The sequence below is a fragment of the Lepisosteus platostomus genome, chromosome 13, assembly GCF_059453375.1.
Source record: "Lepisosteus platostomus isolate fLepPlt1 chromosome 13, fLepPlt1.hap1, whole genome shotgun sequence".
Taxonomy (NCBI): Eukaryota; Metazoa; Chordata; class Actinopteri; order Semionotiformes; family Lepisosteidae; genus Lepisosteus; species Lepisosteus platostomus.
The window spans coordinates 38,542,528-38,566,610 of record NC_142623.1 but is presented as its reverse complement, the minus strand read 5'-3'; the positions used below and the strand labels follow the sequence as shown (position 1 = coordinate 38,566,610).

Genomic DNA, 24,083 nt, shown 5'->3' with positions numbered 1-24,083 from the left:
AGCAGGATTTGTTCCTAGGGCATAAAGTAGGTGGTTGTGCACCCTCACAAGCAGAACAGCTGGACAGTCTAAAAAGAAGGATTTTCAGTTTGTGGTTTATGTCTTTTTTCTAGAGATGTATTTTATTACTGGCTGCTGAATAAGGGTGGTTTCACAGCAGAGTTTGGAACTCAAGCTGCAGGACTAAAACACATTGCAGTACTCGCATGTGATCAGTGAACAACCAGCCATCCATTTTCTAACCACTTCGTCCAATATCAGCTAATATAAGCTTCATAATCAATGACAGAAGTGGAAGGAATGAATGGAGGTGATCAGTGCTATATGTAGGTAGATCCGATTCAACAGCATGAAGACACATAAACACTTCAACAAACTATTGTACCACAGCAGCCTTATTCCACATGCCTGTGAACTTGATAACTTCTTGTTCAAGATACAAACTGGGAATTTAACCTTCGCAAGACAGCTCACAGTACTTCAATAAATACTGGAAGGCTATAAAATTTCAAATTTTCCTGATCATTTTAGGTGTAATGAATGTGTAAAGGTGAGTGGCATTGTGTTACGACACAGTGGCATTAAAGTCACAATCAATCTAACACATCTAAAGATGTATCATAACCGCAGCACTACGGGGAGGGCAATCTATTATACATGTTTCTGTAAGATGTGTCATTCCATCACAATCATCAATGAATATGAGTAATACCAAAGTCTGTTTGAAGTATTCATTGGCCGTATTTCATTCAGACCTTCCTTGTAATCATTTGCTCGTGTTTCTACAAATGCCCCAGGAGGGTCATTAAGAACAAGCGAGAACAGAATTCTACGTTATTGTTATAGAAATTCCACCTGTGCCTGATAACCTCAGATTAAATTACTATTGCAGCATGTGGCCTGTTTGTCATTCAATGACACTGAATTGCTTTAAAGTCTACAGTTCTCACACACCCTGTGGACTTCTACTTAATGCATAGAGAGAATGGTGGTTTTCTGCTATGCTCCCTTGCAAGTCACTGTTAGGTTGCCTCAGTATTTACCGTATAATCCCTTCAACCTTGTACCAAAAGCATCTTTTGGCAACCAAGTGTTTCATTTATGATTAACATTTTAAAAATAATTAATTGTGCACCTTTGTTAATATATAATATATTTTTACGCCTACAGTATGCTTTATGTGATATACAACACTAGTGAGGGATTCTAATATTTATGCTAATGCATAATTATAGTTTTCACATTGGTGTTTAAGACAAAACGTCTGCATATCACACAATTGTATAAGTCATATGAGTTTATGGGTAATAAGATGTGACATTATGTTAGAGAAAATATGAAGTGTCATTTACTCCTTTGTTTGTTTAATGTATAGTTCAAATCCCAAGTGTGGAAACTGACCAAATACTGTATGTCAACTCATGGGTGCAGGAAAACAGAACTGATCTTGCAGCAAAATGATCATAGGCAGCAAACTCAATTTATGGTATTTGTGTGGAAGTCAAAGCAACAAGACATGAAATTATGAATGAAAAATAACTTTTTTGACATTGGAGTTACTTTCCTGGGAGAAAAACATGAACTGCAATGAGCAAATTCAGAGGCTGCAACGCAAACTGTTGTACAGACCTTTCTCTACAAATTCATAGTGTGATGGAATGTGTGATGGGATGTGAAGAAGTGCCATAATTAGTGTGCATAAACATAATTAAACCTTATTTTAATCATTTAATAGAAGGTAGCCTGTAATGAAAAGGAAAAGATCCTTTTTACGTGTAATACAAATGTGAGGGTATCTTTATTCAGAGACTAATACCAAGAGACTTGACTCATACGTTGACATGACACTTAACAGACTACAATTTAGCACCAGAAATATTCCATTCAAGTCTGTGGGTCCCTACAAAGGCAGCTTATATCCGTCCAAGAGGCACAGTAAATCTGCATTTGGATCTCTCAGTTCAGGCCCTACAGAAGCCTAACAGAAACCCTCTAGTTGGGTGCTTACCTTCTGCTGGTGTTGTTGACGCTCGTCCTCCAGTGTTTTGGTGATACTGGCCACATCCTCCAGGGCTTTGAGGAGCTGAAGGCTTGGGTCTACCTGCTGCAGAAGAATCATGCTCTGCCTGTTGGCTTCCTTCTGCTTGACCAGCATCTGTCAACGTAGATCATAGCCTGCTTTCAGCACCAGCTCGCACTGCAGTCTGGGATGATTCCAAGTGAGTGGAGACTTTCCAGTGTCCACCACCCAAACACAGTGCAGGAAGGAGGGCTAAAAACCATGCTGCATCCAGGGTGATGTAGAGAATTGTCCTTGCCTAAGAAACTGGCTGCCACAAGCCATGGCGTCTCTCAGCTGAATTCTGGAAAATTAGATCTTGAGGTCACAGAACACTGGTCAGCAAAATCAAATAACAGTGTATGTAACCACACAGACTTATCAGCTGCAACATACCCTATATATATGTATATTTAAGTCTAGTCTACATGTAGGACAACAATAGAGTGTACTGTAAAGTTGATGGATTGACAGAACAGCAAAAGTCCCCTTGCTGACGTAGAAATCCACTTCAGTACGCGTCTAAAAATGAGATTTTATACCTTCAGCTTTATTCTAAAATTACTGGTAAATAGAAAGATCACCTCAATAAAATTAATATTAATTAAAAATCCAATTGAAAAATTCAGACCTATGTACTCAAACCTATATGCACTGCAATGGGTCTCATGTAATGGACATATCTTGCCTTGTGCACTGGATGCGTCTTTTGTTTCTAGCGGAAATCATGGGGAAAACATTTTTCAGTAGATGCAGTTTTCTGATGTTGCAGATAATGCAACAGTAACTTTTCAAACATAAATGTTCTATAAATAAGTACAATTTGCTACTGTATGTAGTTGCATAGGTTATGAAGCTGGTGGCACAATTATACAAATCTAGATTTGGTTTCCAGCCATGTCTGCAATAAATGCATTCTAGCGCCACTCTTGGCACTGCTCTGACACAGATACCATCCAGGCTCTGCTTTCCCATCATACCTCATGAGCGTAGGACTCGGCTTTCTGCCTCAGGCTCTGTTCCAGATCCAACTGCTCCCTCAGGCCCTCATACTCCTGAGCAGCCATTACTGAGACTGTGTGGACGTAAAAAGAGAATGGTGCAATTTATCATGAGACTGAAGTTACTGTAATTCTACACTGTATACTCAATAGACATTAATTTAGCCAGACCTTTCCTGCTCTCCTCATTCTTTGGTGGATGGAACTAGACACTATCCATTACATTCATTAAACACATGGATAAAAGTCCTGGAAAAACAGTATCATTCCTGTAGTGTAGTGTTGATGCTGCTTGTGTTCACATTTCATTTTAGACTTTCAATTCTTTAGATATACATAATATTCCTTTTGCTAGATCATTTTAAGCCATTTCTGCCTGAATGGATGAATCGTTAATGTTCTGCTGGGTGCTAGGTGTTTCGTCAAAGGCACAGTATCATCAGATGACAAAAAGGCAGTGGAATCTGTACGACTGCATTCAAATATCAAGCAGCACAATGCAGAAGGAGCAATCAGCAGTATTAAATATATGAATATACATATATTATATATATTTATATACATATATAAATATATTAATACATATATTAATGTACATGTATTAAAGACCTCAACTCTACATCTCTCTAAAAATTTTTAAAAAGAGGTTACTCAAGTCTAAAAGTATAAAAAAAGGTAAAAAAAGCCATCAAAGGACAATATATTTCCACATGGTTCGTCACATACTTTATAACCAGCTCCCTCAAGGCTGTGAAGTCCCAGTGAATCGAAACCCAACTGCCTACCACAAAGACTTCATACTGTATAGATTACTGTTACAGGCATTAAGAGACAGGCAATTCACAGAAGGAATAACACACTTGCAATATTTATTGTGGTATGTAAGAATTAGTATCGGGGGGTGTCCATGAAGCCATGTCTTCTGAATTCCAACTCAAATGATAAATGCTGTAGGTTAGAATCAAGAGTGTCTCTAGACTCCACACGAACATTTAAGACAATAAGAAAGGTTTCAAAGGAGGGGGCCATTATGTCTAGCTTTTTTGGATAAAGGTGTATGTGAATGAGGAAACATGGCTGCAAAAACAATAAAAAATTGAATGATCAGTAATGTGCAATATTGATTTTTGTATAATTTGAGTTCAAATTCAGCAACTAGATTGTCTGTGGTTTAATTCAAATGGAGCAATGCTGTTTGCATTGGAAAAAAAAAACAGTCTAAGAGCCGCGTCCATGGTATTGCTATTCATTATTAAACCCCATCCTCTTAATTGTTAATGCACTTGGTCCCTGCCTCTCGCAAACACCATTTCTTAATTATTTTTTCTGCGGAGAAGCTACAGTCTTCATCTAGTTTATGAGCTACTGTAGGCCAGTAATGGCAGCATCATAAGTCAAATTTAATTAAGGCAGCTATGCATACAATTGTGATGGGAAAGCTGGGAAGGAAGGTCCATCTCTGCATGGAGCTGACATCAGACTGGGAGGCCCAGTGGGGATTACATCATCCAGCCGCGATGCTGCCCTTCATCGTGTTCATCGTGTGCCCAGTGCGTTTGCATTTGCAAAAAGTGTGTGGACATGCCTGCGTGAGAGCATGTGTGTCCATATACAGTATGTCAGACTGCTCCTTTGGTTCTTCATCTTCTTTTTTTATTAAAGGCTGATTTTTGCTGCTGCAGAGACAGGAACACGAGGTAGTGTCTCCTGGGAAGCTGTTTAATCTTGATATTATACTGTTCACGCAGCTACACAGTTGTTTAAAATATGTGGAACAAAGCCTAATCAAGCATGGTCAGAAAATCTTTCCATCTCAAGAGCTTAGTTGTAATCAAAATTAAGAACTTTTTTTACTGGCTACAGCCTAATATATTGCAGACTACTGATATATTGTATTGTGTCATTTGGACTAATTGTATGAAATTAACAGAAAATATATTTGAAACAAATTAAAAATGCAAAAATAAATGAAGAAACTACAATGTACGTGTTCTGGGTTAGAACTGTAGCTAATTTGATATCTTGAGTGGAATGCAGAGTTAATGATGTCATCGACCACATCGCGTATTTTCATTGCAAGAAACTAAACGAACTAGAAAGCCTATACTTCACCATGAGCCTTTGCTCACAGAGGCACAGAAAGCTGTCAGCAAAGGCTTTTAAAACCCAGGGTCATTGTAATTACTTTTTGCAAAAGCTATTTTTTCCGTCGGTACTGACGTGATAAGACATGTAATTTCATTACTGTGTGTCCTTGGAATTAAAAGGACTAATGGTGTCTCTCTCTCTCCCTTTTTTCAGATTAAAAGGAGCATGACCTGTCATTTATATGTGTGCATGAGTCAATAACAAAATATACACCGTCTTTCAATAAAAACATTGTCTCGATTTATTCTTTAACGCACTTTTAATCCCATTTCTGAGCTTTTAAAATGAGAATATCACTCTGACATGCAACAATGAATTAGGATTTATCCACAGTTTTAGCCAGAGACAGACTGATATAGCACAATTTCCAAATCCAAATCTTAGTTCCTCCAGTTATGAAACTGATTTAGACTTTTGTAAATGAACAAAGTTATTAGCATTGATGGGATCTGATTAAGCACAACATTTCTGTAATCCATGAAATTGTTACCTCAACAATAAACATGTTTTATATTGCATCTGTGGCACTAAACTCCAAGAAAAGAAATCGATACTATTTAAAGATGGTCTGGTTATGCAAGGGGAAATCCAGGAATTATTTCAGTAAAAAACTACAGGCTGGACCATCAGCCAAACAGTAGAATGTTTGGCATCCAAGTTAAACTAGGCTGCATGTGTCACATTTTCTATGAGATTAATTGTTTGATGTGTTTTGTTTTCCCCTTTTCATTCAACCTTGTTGAATTATTATTTTTATTTTTGCATGTTTATAGGTCTACTGTTCCAAATTAAGAAAAACTAATAACTACAGTATGACATATGTTGATCAAAAGGTTCCACCTTTAATGTTTGTCAAAGAGATAATCTTCCTCAAGCAGTTAAAATACTGTATCATTCTTTTAGAATTCTTGAATGGAAAAGATATAGCTCCAGTATTCCTTAAATTTGCTTCTTTCATGTCAGTACAAAGGTACACCTTCTTATCAAACCTCATTAAAGATTCCTTAGTCTCTTTACAGATCAAGAATAAATGAAGAAAACCCTGAGTAAAAAAATCAATATGACATCAGCTAGTTACGGTTTGTCGCCCAGGGAAATGATTCAACCAATTGAGCTGACTAGTTGAAAAGCAGTGACAATCTTTAAAAACGACAGATTACACAGAACAGGCCTGTGATGAGTATTATTTTATACTCCTACTAATGTAATATTTACTAGAAAAGTGAGGTCAGTCACAGACTTCAATACTTAATAGAACATAAACAGCAATTTAAAACATATTTAGTAAGATGGCATAATTCATCATTTGAGAAAATGTTTCTAATGACTTTTTAATAAATAGTTCTTACAGGCCATCTGAGGAAAAACACCCTTAAATCAAATCAAAATGCCGGCATAGATTAACCTTTAAGTGTTGCAAAGAGTCTTTTAAATGAATTATCCAATTAACTAGCAGAAAGTACATTACATTAGCTACCAGTGGCATTAACATTTGAACCTAAAGCTGATCATTTTTGGTGAAATATGAGAATGGCAAAACCAAATGGCTGCAGTTTTAGGAGGAACTCCTAAAGAGGGAGTGTTTTTTTGTGTATGAACAAAACTGCAGTTTCAACAGAGCCCGACATTACTGACTCTCACCTCTGTTGAACCTCTTGATAGTCTTGCTCTGCTGCTCAACAGTTCTATGGAGTTCCTTCATCTCAGCCTGATCCTTTTCAATCTGAAAAATCAGAGTTAACGTACATTAAACTACTATGCCCCTGAAAACCAGTGGCTGCTCTACAATATTTGCTCATTTCTAATAAGTCTTCTACCTTTGCTAAATATGCTCCCCGATAAAGACACTATTCAGGAGCTAACTAACCAGAAAGGTACCACTTATTTAAGGACAGATCCTGTACATCATATGGACCAGGATATACCCAGTTCACAAAGTACTAGGCTTCCAGCTGCAAAAAGGGGCACTTGTTATTAGTACTGTTCTTAACCACAGTCATTCTTCTTAATTATGTGTGAAACCTTCTAAAAATAACAGATAAGCCCTTATATTTCAGTTCACTCACATTTAGTTAAAATAGTCATTCTGCTTTCACAGTTTCTATGTTAAATAAGTAATGAGATGCAATTAAAACCTACCAATTCGCTATTTCAAAACAGTACTGTGAAGCCACACAGCTAGAGTCTAGCTCTACTCTTCAGCTCTCCCTCAATTACCCTGCTCCCCAGAACAGGACTGACTTAATGGAGACTTGTTCCATTCATATTTCACACATGCCCAGCACTCACACGTGCGGTCAGCTCTTCAATTTGGCTCTGCTGGTCTTGCAGCTGACAGGTGAGCTGTTTCTTTTCTTCCAGCAGAACACTCACAGTCTCCTGTAGGTCTGAAAAACACAGAGTCACCTTCAATGCTACATGGCTCATTGGCAAGTATGTACAGGAATGAGCAGAGCATGAATTTACGGCTTTTTCTCTGGATTTACATAAGAAATAATTTTTCATGTTGAAGTAATGATTAAAACTTGTTTGCAGGTTATTTATATATATATATTACATTTTTACATTCTGATAGACTTGTCTCCCTCTTGTGATTCTAGCCATGGTAGTTAAAATTTCAGCTCTTTTTTTACTAAGTGTATTTTTATCAAAGATAGAACAGAAAGGTACAGTAATTATCAGATAATGAGAGCATTTTCATGAAATGCATAACTAACAAGGTAGAGAGTTAATCCTCTGTTATTGGGGTGTTGGAGAATTTCTGCACTCCACCTGCTCTGTGACACTCTTTATTGCATGTGGTGCAGAGTTTATCCATCATTTGGGTCTTATCAGTGTCCCCAGTGCAATGGATACACATTCTTTCCTGCCAGATCAGGAAAGCCTCTCTTGAGTTTCTAATGCAAAATGCAAAAACAACAATCTTTCTAATGGGTGTAACTATTGGGTAGAGCTAGCTCTTCCTGATTGAATGTAAATTAGACTCAGGTAAGGAAAGACCTCGGTCCTGAAAACAGTAGGCTAGAGTATTTGTGTCACATTATAAAAATGCAGGTGCAGACCTTTGACCTGTTGCTGGTACTGGGTGAAGGGGTCAGGGCTAGGGTCCTGAGGCTCAGCTTCCTCTTCCAGTGCAATGCAGTCCGAGATGCTGGGCAGGAGCTCATCCAGACAGGGCCTTGATGTCAGGCTGAGGTATTTCAGCTTCCTATTCTCACAGTTAAGCTGCAAATACAACCAAGCTCTGGGACGGTAATGAAAACAGGTGGCATCCTGCTATCCTCACAGATACAAAGTGAGGCCTTAGGAAAAGTCCTGAGTGACTGATAGAAAAAAAACATTCCAAATTTTAAATATATTTGAAAAAAAAAAGTCACACCGGAATTAAGAATCATTCAGCTCTGTATCCTTACATATGCCCATGAAAACATGAGAGTTGGCATGAATAATTGATATAACAAAACCAGTATATATTGTCCTTTACCCACACATAAGGTCAAAATTAAGTTGATCAGAGATACTGTACCACATACCTGTGCTGGCTGCAGCCGCAAGTGAATGGTAGCTGTTCCTCTTACATTGTAGGTGACCTCACACTGTTTGAAACTGACGTGAGGAGTGCTTATCAAAATCAATCTCTAAAGCAAAGCTAGGTGTTTCCTGATGATGTTACAGTTGTGATTACACTGCAATTACAGAATTGTGCAATCTGCTGGGATGACAGCATGATAACTGAGCTCACCTTCGTTGCCAAAGCTTCTGCATTTTCTCTGCAGGACTTCTCGATCTCCAGCTGCGTCTGCAGAACGCTCACTTCCTCGATAACCATTTGTGAAACTAAGAAATAGGAGAAACAATACACTTTGTATTTAAGTGGTGGGAAAACCAGAATGATAGAATTAGGCAGTCATCAGAACCATGGTTTTAGAGTAGTATGTAGGAGACACTCCTTCATAAGGACAGGGGGGATTTTTTATTTATTTTAGTTTGAATATACCAGTGAAATAAAAGTTATTTCATATTTTCATCCTTGTTATCATGGCAGAGGAATGAAGATGTATGCTGATGGGCCTAATTTTCCTATCTTCCATGTTGGCTGTCTGAATTGCAGAAAGTAAACAAATATAAAGTACAGAAATACAGTCAGAAAATAATGTAATAGGTTAATTACATCATAGATACCAAGGAAATATAATTTCTCAGATCAGAATGGGAGACTAATTGAAATCATATCCTGAAAATAACGAAATAACTAAATTCTTGCCTGTGTTGCCTTTGCTCTGGGATTGATTTTGAATGTAAATCATATTTATTGATCTTTCATTGGTTTAAGGTTAATTAAATAGCACACTCTTACTATATATATTTATTTTGGTTTTGTTTTCTTTTATAGTCTTTGGTTTACTGAAATAACAAAACTCTTCTCCACTGCCAAAGTAGGAAATAATGATGATCATTATACTTCACTCCCAGATAATATACTTTACTATGCACTTTTTGAAGAGAATGCGTTGAGGAGATGATCCAATTTACCTTCTTAAATGTATTTTAAATGAATTAACGTTTATTCACATTCATAAAGAGAATGGCACATCAGATTCACTCCTGAAGTTTAACTTGTTTGCTTTTCAGAAGGATTTTTTTCAGTTCTCTAACCTCATGGTACCAGATATTTTATACATTCCTGGGACTTCGCTCCTCAGGAAAAATGATTTCAACTGACTTTGCTTCATAATCTGTTAGCTGACCAGATGGAGCTAGCTGTGTGCAATGTGTGTGTTCTCATGCCCAAAAGCCTGGAAGTTCCAGCTCTTTAAGTGAGTCAGACAGCAGGAAAGATAATCCCACACTGTGACACGCACTGCCTTCACCTCCAAGTTCATGCCAGACTATTTGGAAAACAAGCAGAGGGTATCTTGTGTTGTCTGCGGTCACAATCAAAGAAAACTGAAGCCAAGAAATATGTTTATATCACAATAAACAATAGCTGAATTAAAGGTGCTTTTTACTTTTCGTATTTGTATAAAACATGAATCACTAGAAAAAACAATTAGCCCTGACTGTTTGCCCTAACAAAATTATTAAAGTATACAGTTAAGCAGGCACCAAAGGAGAAAAATAACTAGTTAGCAATTCTCCTCATTTTCAAATGCTTGCCAGGTTCTCATGTCACTATCAGAAGGCGCATTAAAAAGAAGCTGAGTCAGTTCAGGTGTATTTTTGTTGCAGTGTGATATAATTGATCTACATCAATAGATTATTTCTAGAGTTACATTAACAGGATCACGGATCACTGAGTCAGGTAGAGAGGAAATGCTGAAAAATAAGCAAAAGAAAATTCTCAGTAACTGAATCACCTGAGATTTATTCACTCTTACTTTCTTTCCAAGAGAATTAAGCAGAATCACAGACTCAGTTAGCTCTCTCTGCTCATTACCAAACATTCCATAAAATACCATGACTTGGTATCTCTTGTTAAATCTAACAAAGTTGCCATTGAAACATCTCTGTATTGTAGAAATAGAAACACACTGAAATACTAAAACTGGAGACCTTCTGTTCAAGGATATTTACATCAAGTGCGTTATCTTACATTGTGATTTTCAGATTAAAGGAGAGCAAAGAGAAAGAGAACTTTCTTTTCTCAGATATGTTCTGGTCATTTTAAGAATTTTAGTCAAGGCACAAATAGGGATAACAGTTTGACTGACAGAGGCCTCATCCACAACAATGACGTACCCCCAGCAGGCGGGATTAAACAGCCAAGGGGAACAGCTGGGAAGTGCAGCTTGTAGGAGATCACTTGAATCAGTTTCCATGCTTACTGCCATTTATGTTGCTGGCCATGGACCACTGTTCTATGACTTGCATGCCTTTCTCAGACTTAATCAATATGTGCCTTAGTATAAAAGTGATTTGTCTTTGTTTTAGTAATCAGAAGGCTGGCTCTTGTGTAGACGTCCTAGAACTGTGTGGCGTGGCTTGTGTTGAACTGTTTATGACATGCTCCAGTCCAGTGTATCCAGTGTACTTATTCAGGTAATGCATGGTCTTCTGCTGTTTGTTTTAAAGTATGGGAAGCTGCTGACACACAGCATGCATCATTAACAGAGTGTTAGACCCAGTGGAATTTGGACATGTTATTGGATATAAGACAAATGGGTGTGGGCATTTTTCTTTCCTTTTTTGTTCATCAATTTGTTCATTTGTATCTCTGAAAAGTTTAATAAAACACCGTTCAAAGACCACTGGGGATTTGTTTGAAGGATTAACCAAACAGAGCTCAAAGAATGAGGCACAGAGTTAGGACTTATAACTGATAAGATTGTGGGTAACAGAGAAGACACAGCAGAATGCACTGCATGTGTACAAAGAGAGTGGGAAGTTAAGGCTAAACAAAAGCTTTGTGGACGCTTTTAATATCAACCTTCTTGAGTTTCAAGCAATATGGAATGTCTTAATGGCAAGAGACGGATTTTATCATCTACTGAGTGTTAACAATGGGCTTCATTTCAATGACAGTTTATAATATTAAATGTACAGGTTATTTAATACAGCCAAATGTAACACCATCTACTGAACAGATATCTCCTTAACAGTTTCAATTTCATAGTATTGCCAGGCCTACTGAATTACAGCAATGCCAAATAAAACAGTCTGCTTTCACTACTGAGGCGAACTAACTCAGTAATAGATGGAAGCATATACAGTATGTTCCTTTTCTGATATTGTAAGGTTAATTTACTATTATATCCATATGCTTTTTTGTATTTGGCACAATGGCTTTCACTTTTGCTTACAAAATGTAAGGCAGGCAAATAGCTAATGGCTGGAAAGATGAGTTACTGTACAGAGACAATCACATTAAGAAGTCCCAGGGCTCTAAATTAAGATCATTAAATGTGAAATTAAATATCTTTTTTTTATGGAAATAGCTAGCAATAGCCTTTCTCATCTTTTCTTTGCACTTGTACCTTGCTGAAATTGTGCAAAACACAAATTGTGATAGGGAGTATCACAGGGCTAAAACTGCAGCTGCATCATTCTGTACTATAAATTTTAAACATTAATTGCAGACTTTTTTTTAAGCTACCTCTCTGGAACCCTGATGCAATAAAGTCAGAAACAAGATGTTGTAGCTTTTTTCTTTAAGATTTCTGTGCATTCTTATGTTGTCCTTTTAAAGGGATTCATCCAAGAGGAATACACAAAAATAATTGTAATTTGTTTGAGAAGCCACATATAGTATGAGAAAAATACTTTCTACTCATTGTTAGAGCTTTCAAAAGATTTACTTTATTTAGTTATAACAAACAACAATGACATAGTAAAAAAAATAATTCCTCTACAAAAGTTCAGAAATAAAGAATGTTGTTAAAAATTATAACACTCTGGAGAGGTGTGAATTCTTATCCTGAGGTGGTCTACCATTGAATACCCTGCATCCTAGTGTTAAGATCGCACACAACAGAGATCCCTTCTTAAGAGAGCTCCAGTCTCACTTATGGTGGGTCTTTAACAGTTATCTGTTAGAGGTTGTATTCTGACATCACCAATTAAAGAAAAAGACTTCAAACTGCAACAACATGTTGTGAAGCTGATACAAAAATAAGTTGTATTCCACACAGATAATTGGTATGCATTATGCAGAAGTAATTAAAAATGTGAAAGGTATGAGGACATTTAAAAAACAGCCTCTGAATTATTCATGCAGGAACATCCTAAAGAGCATTCCTCTTGGGATGCCTTTTACTAGAAGCAGTCTTTCCTGCAATTTATCGTTTGGCTGTTCTGACACAGATGTATTGATCTGTTTTCTGTGGTTAGAGGTCTACATCCCTTAGTTTACTTCTCTCTGTTTGCCATAGACATAGTAGTCCAATTAAACAGACATAGGAAAAATTGCATCTGGAATTATTTGAATAGCTGAATGCTAATTGCTAATTATTTGTAAATTTCCAGAATGGTTATTGTCACATACCATAATGTCTAATATACCAGTGCAAATCATCTTCAATACAATTAATTATACAGTATACAGGATATGCACCCCTGGAACACAGTGATCTTGTGCAACTGAAAGCACAAAACCACAAAAATATTCCTCAAACTCAAACAGAATGTTTAATTCTTTTCTGATTAAGACAACCACATGCAAATAGAAATTGGATGACAACAGCGCCAGCATCACAGCACCATGTTTATTTTTGTCAGCTCAAAACATAGACAATGACAACTTTGTGAAATAAAAATTAAGGTCACTATTGAATATTAAATAGGCCTCATAGACTACTGAACAGAAGACAAATCTAGCCACACTTAGTGAGGGTACGACATGATGAGATGCTTTGTTCCAGAAATGGAAGAATGTATTCACCCCTCTCTTTGCTACATTCCTGTGTAGTTGAGCCCTCAGTTTATCTCAGTACTGTTCATCATTTTGTCAGAATGCTGAAACCAGCAGCTAAAATTAACTGCTGATGCAACATTCTGAATCACTGGAATTACAGCCCTTCTGTGCTCTTAACCAGGAAGAAAGCAAGGTCTCTCATGACAAAACATCTGGTGGTAGAAAATTGGTATAGAAATTAATCTTTGAACTAGCAATAATCACTTTACAAGAAAAGAGGTTCCTGCAGCTAGGCAAACAAGTATTATGGTGCCATGTATTGCTGTATTAACAGTATTAGTTAATGCATGCATTTCATACAGTATAACTTAATGTTTCTCTTTCCCTTCAAAGTAAATAAGTGTGAATCTCCCCATCTAGCAAAAAATGTAAATCCACTCACAAATGGAAGATGTCTGTAATTCGTCTCTCAAGAGCATGTTTAACAGTGCTAGCTTCTCTAGGTAGGGAATATTTTCTAGTGATGAGATTTTCCTGGGCAATCTGGTCCTTGTTCAATATTAATTATGGTTTCTGCATCAGATTGTTTCCTTTGCTTCCTGTCCTCATTTGATTTTTGAAATCTGAATTACAATCTTTCTATGTATAGTCTGAATAAAACAAACAGGAGTGTACTATACAGATATAACAGAACTTGACATTGTAGAAAACATCTGACATCATCTGACATCAGTTTTATAAGCAATCATTGCATTAATTATGCTGTATCACAAGGTTCATTATTTGGAGTTCACATTTCAGAAAGCTACATTCTAATGAACAACTACAGCGGAGCACGTGTTTAGTAGATACTTTTGCTTCTGTTTCACTTAATTATTTCTAATAAAAATATAAATGGATTGTAAACTACATTTGTACAATATCTGAGAGAACAAGTTCTACAATATACTGCATATAGAGTGAGGTCTCAAAAGACATGTGATAAGAATTATATATGGGATTAGCCAATACGAATGAACAAGTTAAGATACACTTAAATGAACGTTTTGAAGTTACAAACTTACATGTTCTATGGGGTGCAGTTCAGAGGAGGATATCCAGTCTGTTACTTTTGTATACAGTACTGTGTTTGGAAGAAATTCAAATATAGACATAAATTTATCATGATAAGACACAAAATGCAATGATAATACATTAGCTTATTGGGGAGTAAGGCACTTTGACCTGTTCCGTCAATGAGTCTAGTTAAGTAGAGACTTTACATTGGTTCATACATGTTGTATGAATTGCACAGCATTTGCACTAAGGCTAATGAGTTGATAGAATGAAAGGCACACACTGAATTGCTTGTATATGTGCCAAATAAATATCCCACAGTTTTAGCACTGAGGCGAGCCGCCACACTCATAAATAATGTAAATGAAATGCAATCCAGCAGAGTTTATTTTGGCCAAAGTCCAGTGCTTGTGCTTTTCTTCTCTGCATTAAAAATGGCACCTGTCAAAGGAGTTCCAGAAATAAGAACATGTAAAACCATGAGACGCAAATTTAATTAGAAGATATAAAAGTCCCTCTACATGGTCTTTTCCATAAAATGCCAAACAAGAAAATGAGAAAAAATAGTCAAGTGAATAAATCACATTCTCAATAATGTGCAAGCTGGTACTCTACTTACAGTATATGAAATTGACTATGTGTATGTTTAGTCTAAAAAGGTTAATTTCCTTACCACGCCAATAATTAGCTCATTCATTGAACAAAATTACCTGTCTCGTTAGTATTCATTTGCGTGGCTGCCACATCCAAAGCAATGTACATTGTGAGTTTATAATTTCCTGCATTTTTAAATAAAATAATTTTGTTTGTTTGTTTACACAACCGGAGCAATCAAGGTAAAGTATCTTGCTAGGGTAAGGTAAAGTAAATTGTGTTTTGGTGAATGTTAAGATCTAGATAACTCAACGCTACCTGAGGAATAATTTGTCATGATTCACTCAGATGGGAGAAGCTAGTTAGGGACACAAAGCCCTGAGATGGTGTTTGTAGAACGTGGGAGTTAGTTCCTGGCAGGAGGGAAAGAACACAGACTCAGCAATTTTCTGGTTGTGTTGTCCTAATGAACAGCTCCAGATTTGTGTTCAGGGATATCACACTTGGCTATTCTTGGTCATTGACTACTGTACATTTAACAATCAAGAAATAAAACATGAAAAAAACAGGGAAGATTCTATATTAATATGGAAATGGAAAACAAACAACACATTGAGTGTGACAATAACAGCATTATTTCTTCAGGAAAAAGGGTGAGATTCTACAATAAAACTGAAGATGTGAAATGCTGTTTAAAATTCTCAAATAAAAAATGAGAGTGGGGTTGTTTTTTTGATGCACAGTAAAATGTATTATTATTATATTTCTGTCTAATCATCACTTAGAGACCTATTTCAAACAATGACATACTGTATGCAATATTTAATTCTCCTGAAACAAGTAATTTTATTAAATATGCACTTCATTCTAAATACCTCTGACTGGAGTTCACAAACTTCGAACGGTTGATAAAAGGTTATTTTATAGGAGAAGAGGGACATAAAGACGTCACACTTTAGAAGGAAAGCTTAAGTGACATTCTTACACATTCATGACATAGAATAAGTCTGCATGGGTGTTAAGGGATTAAATCAGCTTAATGTTCCATCCCAAGACAGCCTGGAGATGGAGGCATCTGCTATACAATTTTTTTATGGGTAGTCACGAAATCTGCCATTGTCATGTCATCAAAAAACATTCCACACAGGACTCAAGACAACATAACAGCAAAAGCCAAAACCACTCATTGTAAGAACAAAACTGCAAATATTTCAAATCCATCCAAAGTAAAGGTGAACATATGTACACAATGTTATGGTTCGTTAGGTATTGGAACTTAAATTGATATCTAAATGCATAGTATTGAATATACTAATGGTAACTAGATGGAAATAAAGATGTTTATAATATGTGTTAAAGTAGTACTGTGTTTCAGGCTTCAAAATTTGAAATATGAAACAAGACTTCTCTCCAACAGGCATCGGTCTTCTCCAGGTTAACTGAATTGCAACTGAATAGTTTTCGAATAAAGGTCTGGCACTGAGATATAATATTAATAACCATTATTCCACTAATTTAGGTAGCCATTCCTCACTTCTATTCAGCATCAAGAGGTTTTAGGTCTTCAAGTGTCTGTCCCATGTCAGAACTCCAGTTTTCCTTTGTTGCTCACTGTTAACACTGTTTTCAGGTGCTATACATTAGAGTTCTGCTCATACCAATTATGTTAGCCCTAACCCTTTACTTTGCAAACTAACATTAAAGATGGTTTAAAAGGGTGCCTTCTCACTAGAGTGTAAATGTGCCCATGAAAATTACAGTAGGAGGTAACAAGCACCCTGCAGGAATCACAATAAAGCAGTGTAATACAGGAACAGACATTCATTTTCTAATGATGAATAATTTATCATTAAAGATTTTAATAATTCAATAAAATAACATGACAGGGAGGAGTAAAGCATTTGCCACTGACTACATGGCCTCCTGAGAAGCAGTACCAGTATAAAGAGCTCCACTTCTCTCCCAAGGTGTTCTCAGAATGACATTATGATTGGACCACTATTTTCTTTATTCATTCTCAATGTCTAATAATGTTCAATTAAATTTCTAGACACGGGTGGAATGTCATCCTTCCTTTCCACTCTTTTGTGCAATAATGTTCCATGCACAATGCAAAGAATTCACAAGGACTTACTGTAAATACGTTTAGCCTGTTTTAACTGGGCCTAAAGAAGTGAAAGATAAAACTGATCAATAATATAGTTTTTGACAATTAAAAATTGAACATTTTAAAACTGAGAAAACCAGATGTCCTGTGCTTTTAGTCATCCTGTCAGACTTAGATGCTTGGATAGATTTCTTCTTAGATAAATGTCTGACTTTTATTTATAGGAAATTAGATACAAAAGACATGTTATTTAAGGACTCTCTTAGTCCAAAGCTCATTTTAACCTTAATGACATCACAACACTCTGACATAATAAACTGTTGATCAGACCAAGCAAATTGATTTTTGTCTGCTCTTGCATGCTGTTCTCTTACTAATCGTACAAGACTGATGATGGCACTGCAACAGATATTTAAATATGAGGAATCTAGGTGTTACTGGGTTCAATTTCATCTAGTGGAAATCCATCATTCCTGCAGGCTCTCTGTTGAGCCACAGGCTGAGTAGTCATGGAAACGGTGATATCTTTTCAAACACTTCTATGTTGGCCATTCTGGGCAGTGTTGAGTTGCAGTGACAAAGGAGAAGACAATGGAAGGCCTGTGTCTAGAACACCTCTATGAAGATGAGTATTATTTCAGTATAGCACATTTCAAGAGTTCTCAAAGGATTCTTAACCAACACAGACCAGTTATTTTAATGGTACTGTATGCAGTGCATTGCCACAAGCTCATTTTAAATACAAGTTGGCATTGTAATTAGAGTATTATTTTAATAATGTTATTATTTGTGTTGCTTAGGAACTTAAAATACTCAGAAGTCAGGACCCCATTAAAAACTGCAAACTCTAGAATCAAATGTTCTAAACCCACTTATTGTCTACATCAACTTATTCTCTCCATATTTTTGTTGTTGTGAACATATGAGGAAGAGATTTAAGTTGTTGCTTGTTTTTCTGCTTGAGAAGGTGCATGTGTTTGAGTGTTGGGGAAGGAGACATTTGCTGAACATTGTGGGAGACAACATGAGTTTCATAGACTGGATGCAACACTAATCTCTAAACTGTCAGATTTTAATCAAAACGTGTTAAATATTTAGCTTACAACTAAAAAGCACCTTTATTTACAACTCATTCCAAAATACCTTGAACCCATTGAGGCCTGTCAAGGCCACCCCAACACTTCAACTAATATGAAAACTCAACAAGTCGTTGAGATAATCAGATTGTGAAATTAAAATGGTAGCAATATTGTACAGGCTTGCTCATGACAAAAACTGGCAAACAAAATGTAACACCCATGATGAATACCAAATTTCTTGTTAAAGTTTAGGATATACATTTTACAAGCCAGTTTTATTTACTTAGGGTAACACCTCTGAAAGACATATGGTATGTTGTTTTTCGGTTCCACCACCTTACACACAGATCCATACACAAAACAAATGCATGCTAAAAATGAGCAAGCTTTTTCTTATTAACTGGCACAATTTCATATGGTTTGTGATGACTGGCTGTTACTAAAAATATCAGCACAAATTGAAACAACTGTCAGTTTCTGCAGCTATTTTTAGCAAACATTTCAATATCTTTCTCTTCTTTTACCTCTAATTATCGCCCACACAGCAAAACCCATCACTCACCTCGTTTGATGTGTTTCAGCTGCCTCTCGGCCTCATCTCGCTGTTCTGTGAGTCGCTTATACTGGTAACAAGAAGACAGATATCAGAGACGTGTGGTAACCAAGGCTTGATTGAATCATCAATGTTCAAAGGTCTTGAGGAGTTCACTTGCCTTCATAAATTAACTGGTATATGCTGCTGCCTATGTATTGGTCCAGGGTAGCAACAGGTTGTTGCTTGGAGCACTGAAATGTGTCATCTCATATTACAAGACACAGCCAATTCCAAAGTGTGAAAATAACATCTGAAAGCATATATTAGTGATTCACAAACACCAGTGCTCTTTGCAGGTCCAAATCCTTAAGATGTATGTATTCATTGTCACAGAAATGTTGCAAAGGTTGTTTTTTATTTTAATTTGCTGCAAGTGCAAAATGTGCCATTCCATCCCGGGCTTTTCTTTCAGATGCTAAAATCCACTTCTTGGTCTTGATCACACAAGCACACTTTATCCATCAGCCTCATTCAGCTGTGCAAAAGATTCTATGGTCGATCACACCACTGAATATTCTTTGGTATATAATAAAAGAAATTGAACTCACTTTTGGAAACGTTTAAAAAAACAAGTGCATTGCTATCCTTCATGGCTGATCCCTAATATGCAAGTTAGGTTTTCAAAAGGTTTTCCAAGGCAATTCTGGGATATCTTCTGCTGAAACAGATCATTTTCTTCATAAATGGCATTAGGGGGCATAATAATTTTAAATTAGTTTGGTACTATGTACAGCATGATAGCTACTATGAAATACAACAATGCACAATCTAGAACAATGCCCCAGAAAATGCAGTGTGCAGAGGTCAGGTATTTTATAGATACTTTATATGCATCTCTAGGTCATTAAATCCTGGATTCGGCCTAGTAATTAAGCTGTTTTTATCTTCTCTTTCCAATTACACAGTCTCATGTCTCAAAAGGATGTCAGTACAGATTTACAATGAAAGTTTAACAGAATTTTTAAGGAAAATCTTTACAACATGCTGTATATTTTTGTTTAATTCTTAGGAAGATATAATTCATTGAGTCATCTCGCACATCACCACATCACATCACTCACCATGGAAGTTCACAATAAAAAGCTGTCTAGTACTGGAATTAATGTATGTTATATATTTTCAACATGTGGGATGAATTTAGTGTACTATGGAGATCAATGGGTGGTACTCACAAAGCTTCCATGTTGTGAAGAGTGCTATTGACAGTGTTGTGTAAGCTCTCAGATGAGTATCAAACTCGAAGACAAACGAGTTTCTTCTCTTTTCAGCATGGAATAAACCTTTACTTGTTTGTGTTTACTTGTTCTATCAATACAGTCAGCTACTAATGCCAAGCTTAGGTAACATTACTTTTACCAATGATTTCTCTCACAGAAGTAGATAAATCTATTCTACATTTTATAATCATGCAGTGTATGCAAAGAAAGAAATCTAAAATGGACACAAAGCAATTCCACAAATTAACATTTAGAAAGGTTTAAAACCTTGCAAAACTGCAAGGCTACTCCTAATAAACAGCTACTAATACTACTATATATCAATAGCTAAAATAAAATATTATTAGTACTCATTGCATACCTGTTTCTATGTGGTGGTAATAATAAAGACAGTTACTGTATATGATACTGCTATTTATCTTTATGCACAAAAACAGTCAAGTTCCTGTTTTTTTATCATTTTGTCAGAAAGAAAGCTCCAACAACTCCTAAATTAATGAATCTTTAATATGCATTTCCAGATTCAAATACTAAAAGAATTTCAAAACAATAAAAGGTCAAAATTAGGTGAGGAAATCTTCAGACTGCACATTAAATAAAAATAATGATGGAATCTTCTGGTTTCAGCAAGTTCGAGTATGTTCTTTGTGACATGTGCTCAAAGAGTTAAATGGAAAGAGAACAGGTTAGGAAAGACCTAATGCATTTTCTAGGGATGAAGAGGCTTGTAGCACAAACTAGGCCATTCCCTGCATCATGCTAAGCTAATCAGACATCTCCTGTACAAGCATAGATTCAGGCATAAAGTAGAATACAGTGTTCTTTCTTACTTGAACTAAGAACTAAGTGTAAATCACCTGGACTGCAAAGAATCCATTTGGACTGATTTTTTTCAAATAAAATCAACAGCTAGCATCAACCACTTCTTTGGAAATCTTTTTCTCATTCGAAATATGTCAGACCTCAAACCTTAGAAAGTGTGATCATCTCATATATCAGGAAATTTAAGTAATACACTTAAACCACTGTATCCTGTGTTGTTCATTAAACCTTTAATCTTAATTACTTGCGTTAATTTTGTAGACAAACTCTCCAGTCAACTGCTTTTTTAGGTCTTTAATAGCTGCCAGTTGAAAAAGTACTTGTAAAGGCTGCAGAACTCTGACTTTCAAAGACCGGGATTGCCTATCCTTGTCATACAAATTGTTACACACTACAAATCACAAGCAGAAATGTTATAAAATAAAATATATAAATATACCAACGCTAAAAATAAAACCTTCAGTGATTAATATTTACACCTTTGTCCATTATATTTTGGAGCACGGTGATCAGTTACATTTTAATTACATTTGGAGGTGTCAAACTCTAAAATACTTATACAAATTTGAATAAATCCTCTGTCCCAATTTATTGCCCTTTGGGATCCAAAAAAGAATGTTGTACATTTACAATTGTTAGAAATCTGTTAACAAATTAAGGAATTCCAAAATGAGCACAGACTCAAACATGGCTGAAAGTTGAACGTTTTTCACACTGCTTTCTGTTTTTTTAAGAAACATTTTAAAATATAAAACCTTTATTTTTATTTATACCATACTGAAGTGTCCCTTCTTGCAGCTGAATTGACAGCACCCTGCAAAAGTATAATCAGTCATTGAGCTCAAATAGAAAGCAGTCCTTAGCTGACTAAAATTGCAAAATTACAAATGTTAAAATCTATCAAGTCATATAAAAACCCGTCCTGAACAAGTGCTTTCTCAAAAATCTCTCTTTTCACAGCTAAAAAGAGAAGCTAAATAATTGTCTGGCATCTTTTTTAACAGCCATCAGCTAGCCCTATTTACAGATAGCTTTTCCGAAGCTAGAAAAAGTGGAATAGGAATTCTGGCCCACTTTTGTATTTAAATCACACTTTTGTGTGTAAACCAATTTAAGTTTTTGACTAGCACTTTTGTCAAAAGATTGTATCTGTTCAGTTCTTCACACTTGTACCATGTGTTTAGGAGTAAACTGCCTAAGTATAAACAGATATTTAAACAATAAATCAGTAAGTTTTTTTAGTACATTTTTGGCACTGGCATATTCATAAAAGATAATAAGCTACATTGTTGACAGTATTGGGACTACAATAGACACAGAGTTTACAGTCAATTAAATTCATTAAGACACACAGTCTTTCAAAAGTCAATGAGATTGAGGTTTGCAGTCTTAAGCTTGGCATAATGAAGTTTAAGTGAATGTATTAGTTAAGATACAGGGACAAAGGTAATTTCCTGCATTAGGGAAATTAAAAGTTGTCCCAAGTGTACCTGAAAATGCACTGATCCATGCTCTATAAATACATACACATGGAGCATGTGACTTTGCTCAATTTTCTTATTTATATTGTACTGTATGCTGAAATGCCATTAATTGCTGCAATTGTATCCCTGCAGGTGTGGTGCAAAATCTGTGTGAATATCATATGATATTAATATGTAGTGACCAGCATACAAATTCTGCATGAAATACTAAATGTGATGCGTAGACACATAGATATGACATCTGCTGTGAAGATAAGATTCTAGTACAGTCACCGGCACGGCAGGGAGCTAGACAAGGGTCTTATGCAAAGCTGTCCAGCAGCAAAATCCCAATTAAATAAATATGCACAAGCGATTCCTGTATTTTACAAACTGTACAATGCCCTGCGCAGAAAACTGCCAAAAGACATAGAGAAAAAGAAATGGAGAAGGGTGTCTCACTACTCCCTATTTGTTAGGTCACCGAAAAAGCAAGTCAAAGACTGCCTCAGTTTTCAGGCACCACCTAAAATTATTTCCCCGACAATACGATACAAATGCATTCCATGGAACACATATAATGATTTGATTATACGTGTAACAGATTTAAAATGTATGTACTCTGTTATAATAACGTATAATAAAATAATACTCCTTCTTTGTCATACCTCACCTAAAGCCAATTCTACACTATATATGGAGGTGTATAAAACGTAATAGCAATGCTGGATATTTAAACATCACTTGGCACAGAGAGGGAGTTCATAACCACGAACTTATTTATTTTTTAAGCAGCGTTCCTTACCTCCTTTTTTACTTTCTGTGCTTCTATTTCTCCATCGCCTTCGGTTTCCTTCACCGGCATCGGTGAAGATGGACAAGGCAGCATCGTTTACCCAAATCGAACAGGAAAAAAAAACCCACGCTACAGAACAGACACGCAGAGGGCTAAGAAAAAAAAAAGGAATTTATGTACGAAAATCAGTTTTTATATATTGATATATGCGTACAATCGTCCACGGGGGAAAAATGAACACCTTTTTTTTTTTTTGCTAATGCCAGGGTGTTTAGTAGGCATGCGCCCTGCATCTGCGGTACCCAGCCGGTGTCTCAGACAGGCTCCGCACGGCTTTTCCTCCCTCTTGCCGTCGGCGCTCTACTCCAAGAGCCTTTTCGAAATTTCTCACTTGGCTGTCATGCTTACTGGGGCTCCACCCCTCACTGAACATGCAGAACGAAAACGTACAATGCCCAGCCTGAGCCTGTGGGGCACCTGAGGTTTGCCGCATGGCGCGACTGAGCCTACCACCTGCGTCTGACTAAAATAACTGATCTCTTTAAAAACTGAGACAATATCAGGCTATGTGTGGCACCACAGCTGTAAACCATTCGGATTCTGCACATGGGGGGGAAAAACCCACTGTTTTATTGTATGCATCTTAATCTTTTGCCAGTTATTTTGAAAGGAGCAACAAAATTAGGAGATGTTCTTTGTCTTTTTTTTTCTTAAAAGTAATGTCAGTGATGTTTGCTGCTAGATCATTTCAGGTTCACTAGAATTATTAATCATCGATTCTGCTGGTTTTAGTTTG

The 24,083-nt window shown here is 36.3% G+C and overlaps 1 protein-coding gene across 2 annotated transcripts in view; it reads right to left on the bottom strand.

The window, feature by feature from the left end:
• The window catches only part of shtn3 (shootin 3), a 32,707-nt gene extending 8,890 nt beyond the window's left edge, over positions 1-23,817 (bottom strand). Inside the window, exons 1-8 of one of the 2 annotated variants that reach the window (XM_088604559.1) lie at positions 23,297-23,817; positions 18,957-19,017; positions 8,951-9,045; positions 8,271-8,433; positions 7,498-7,595; positions 6,850-6,931; positions 3,040-3,134; positions 2,009-2,155 (exon numbers count right to left, since the gene is read on the bottom strand). In XM_088604559.1, the coding sequence (XP_088460685.1) occupies positions 2,009-2,155; positions 3,040-3,134; positions 6,850-6,931; positions 7,498-7,595; positions 8,271-8,433; positions 8,951-9,045; positions 18,957-19,017; positions 23,297-23,380 (825 nt within the window). In that variant the 5' untranslated portion in view covers positions 23,381-23,817. The remainder of the gene's footprint in view (positions 1-2,008; positions 2,156-3,039; positions 3,135-6,849; positions 6,932-7,497; positions 7,596-8,270; positions 8,434-8,950; positions 9,046-18,956; positions 19,018-23,296) is intronic. The other variant, XM_088604557.1, reaches the window with a different exon arrangement.
• Between the last annotated feature and the right edge of the window lie 266 nt (positions 23,818-24,083).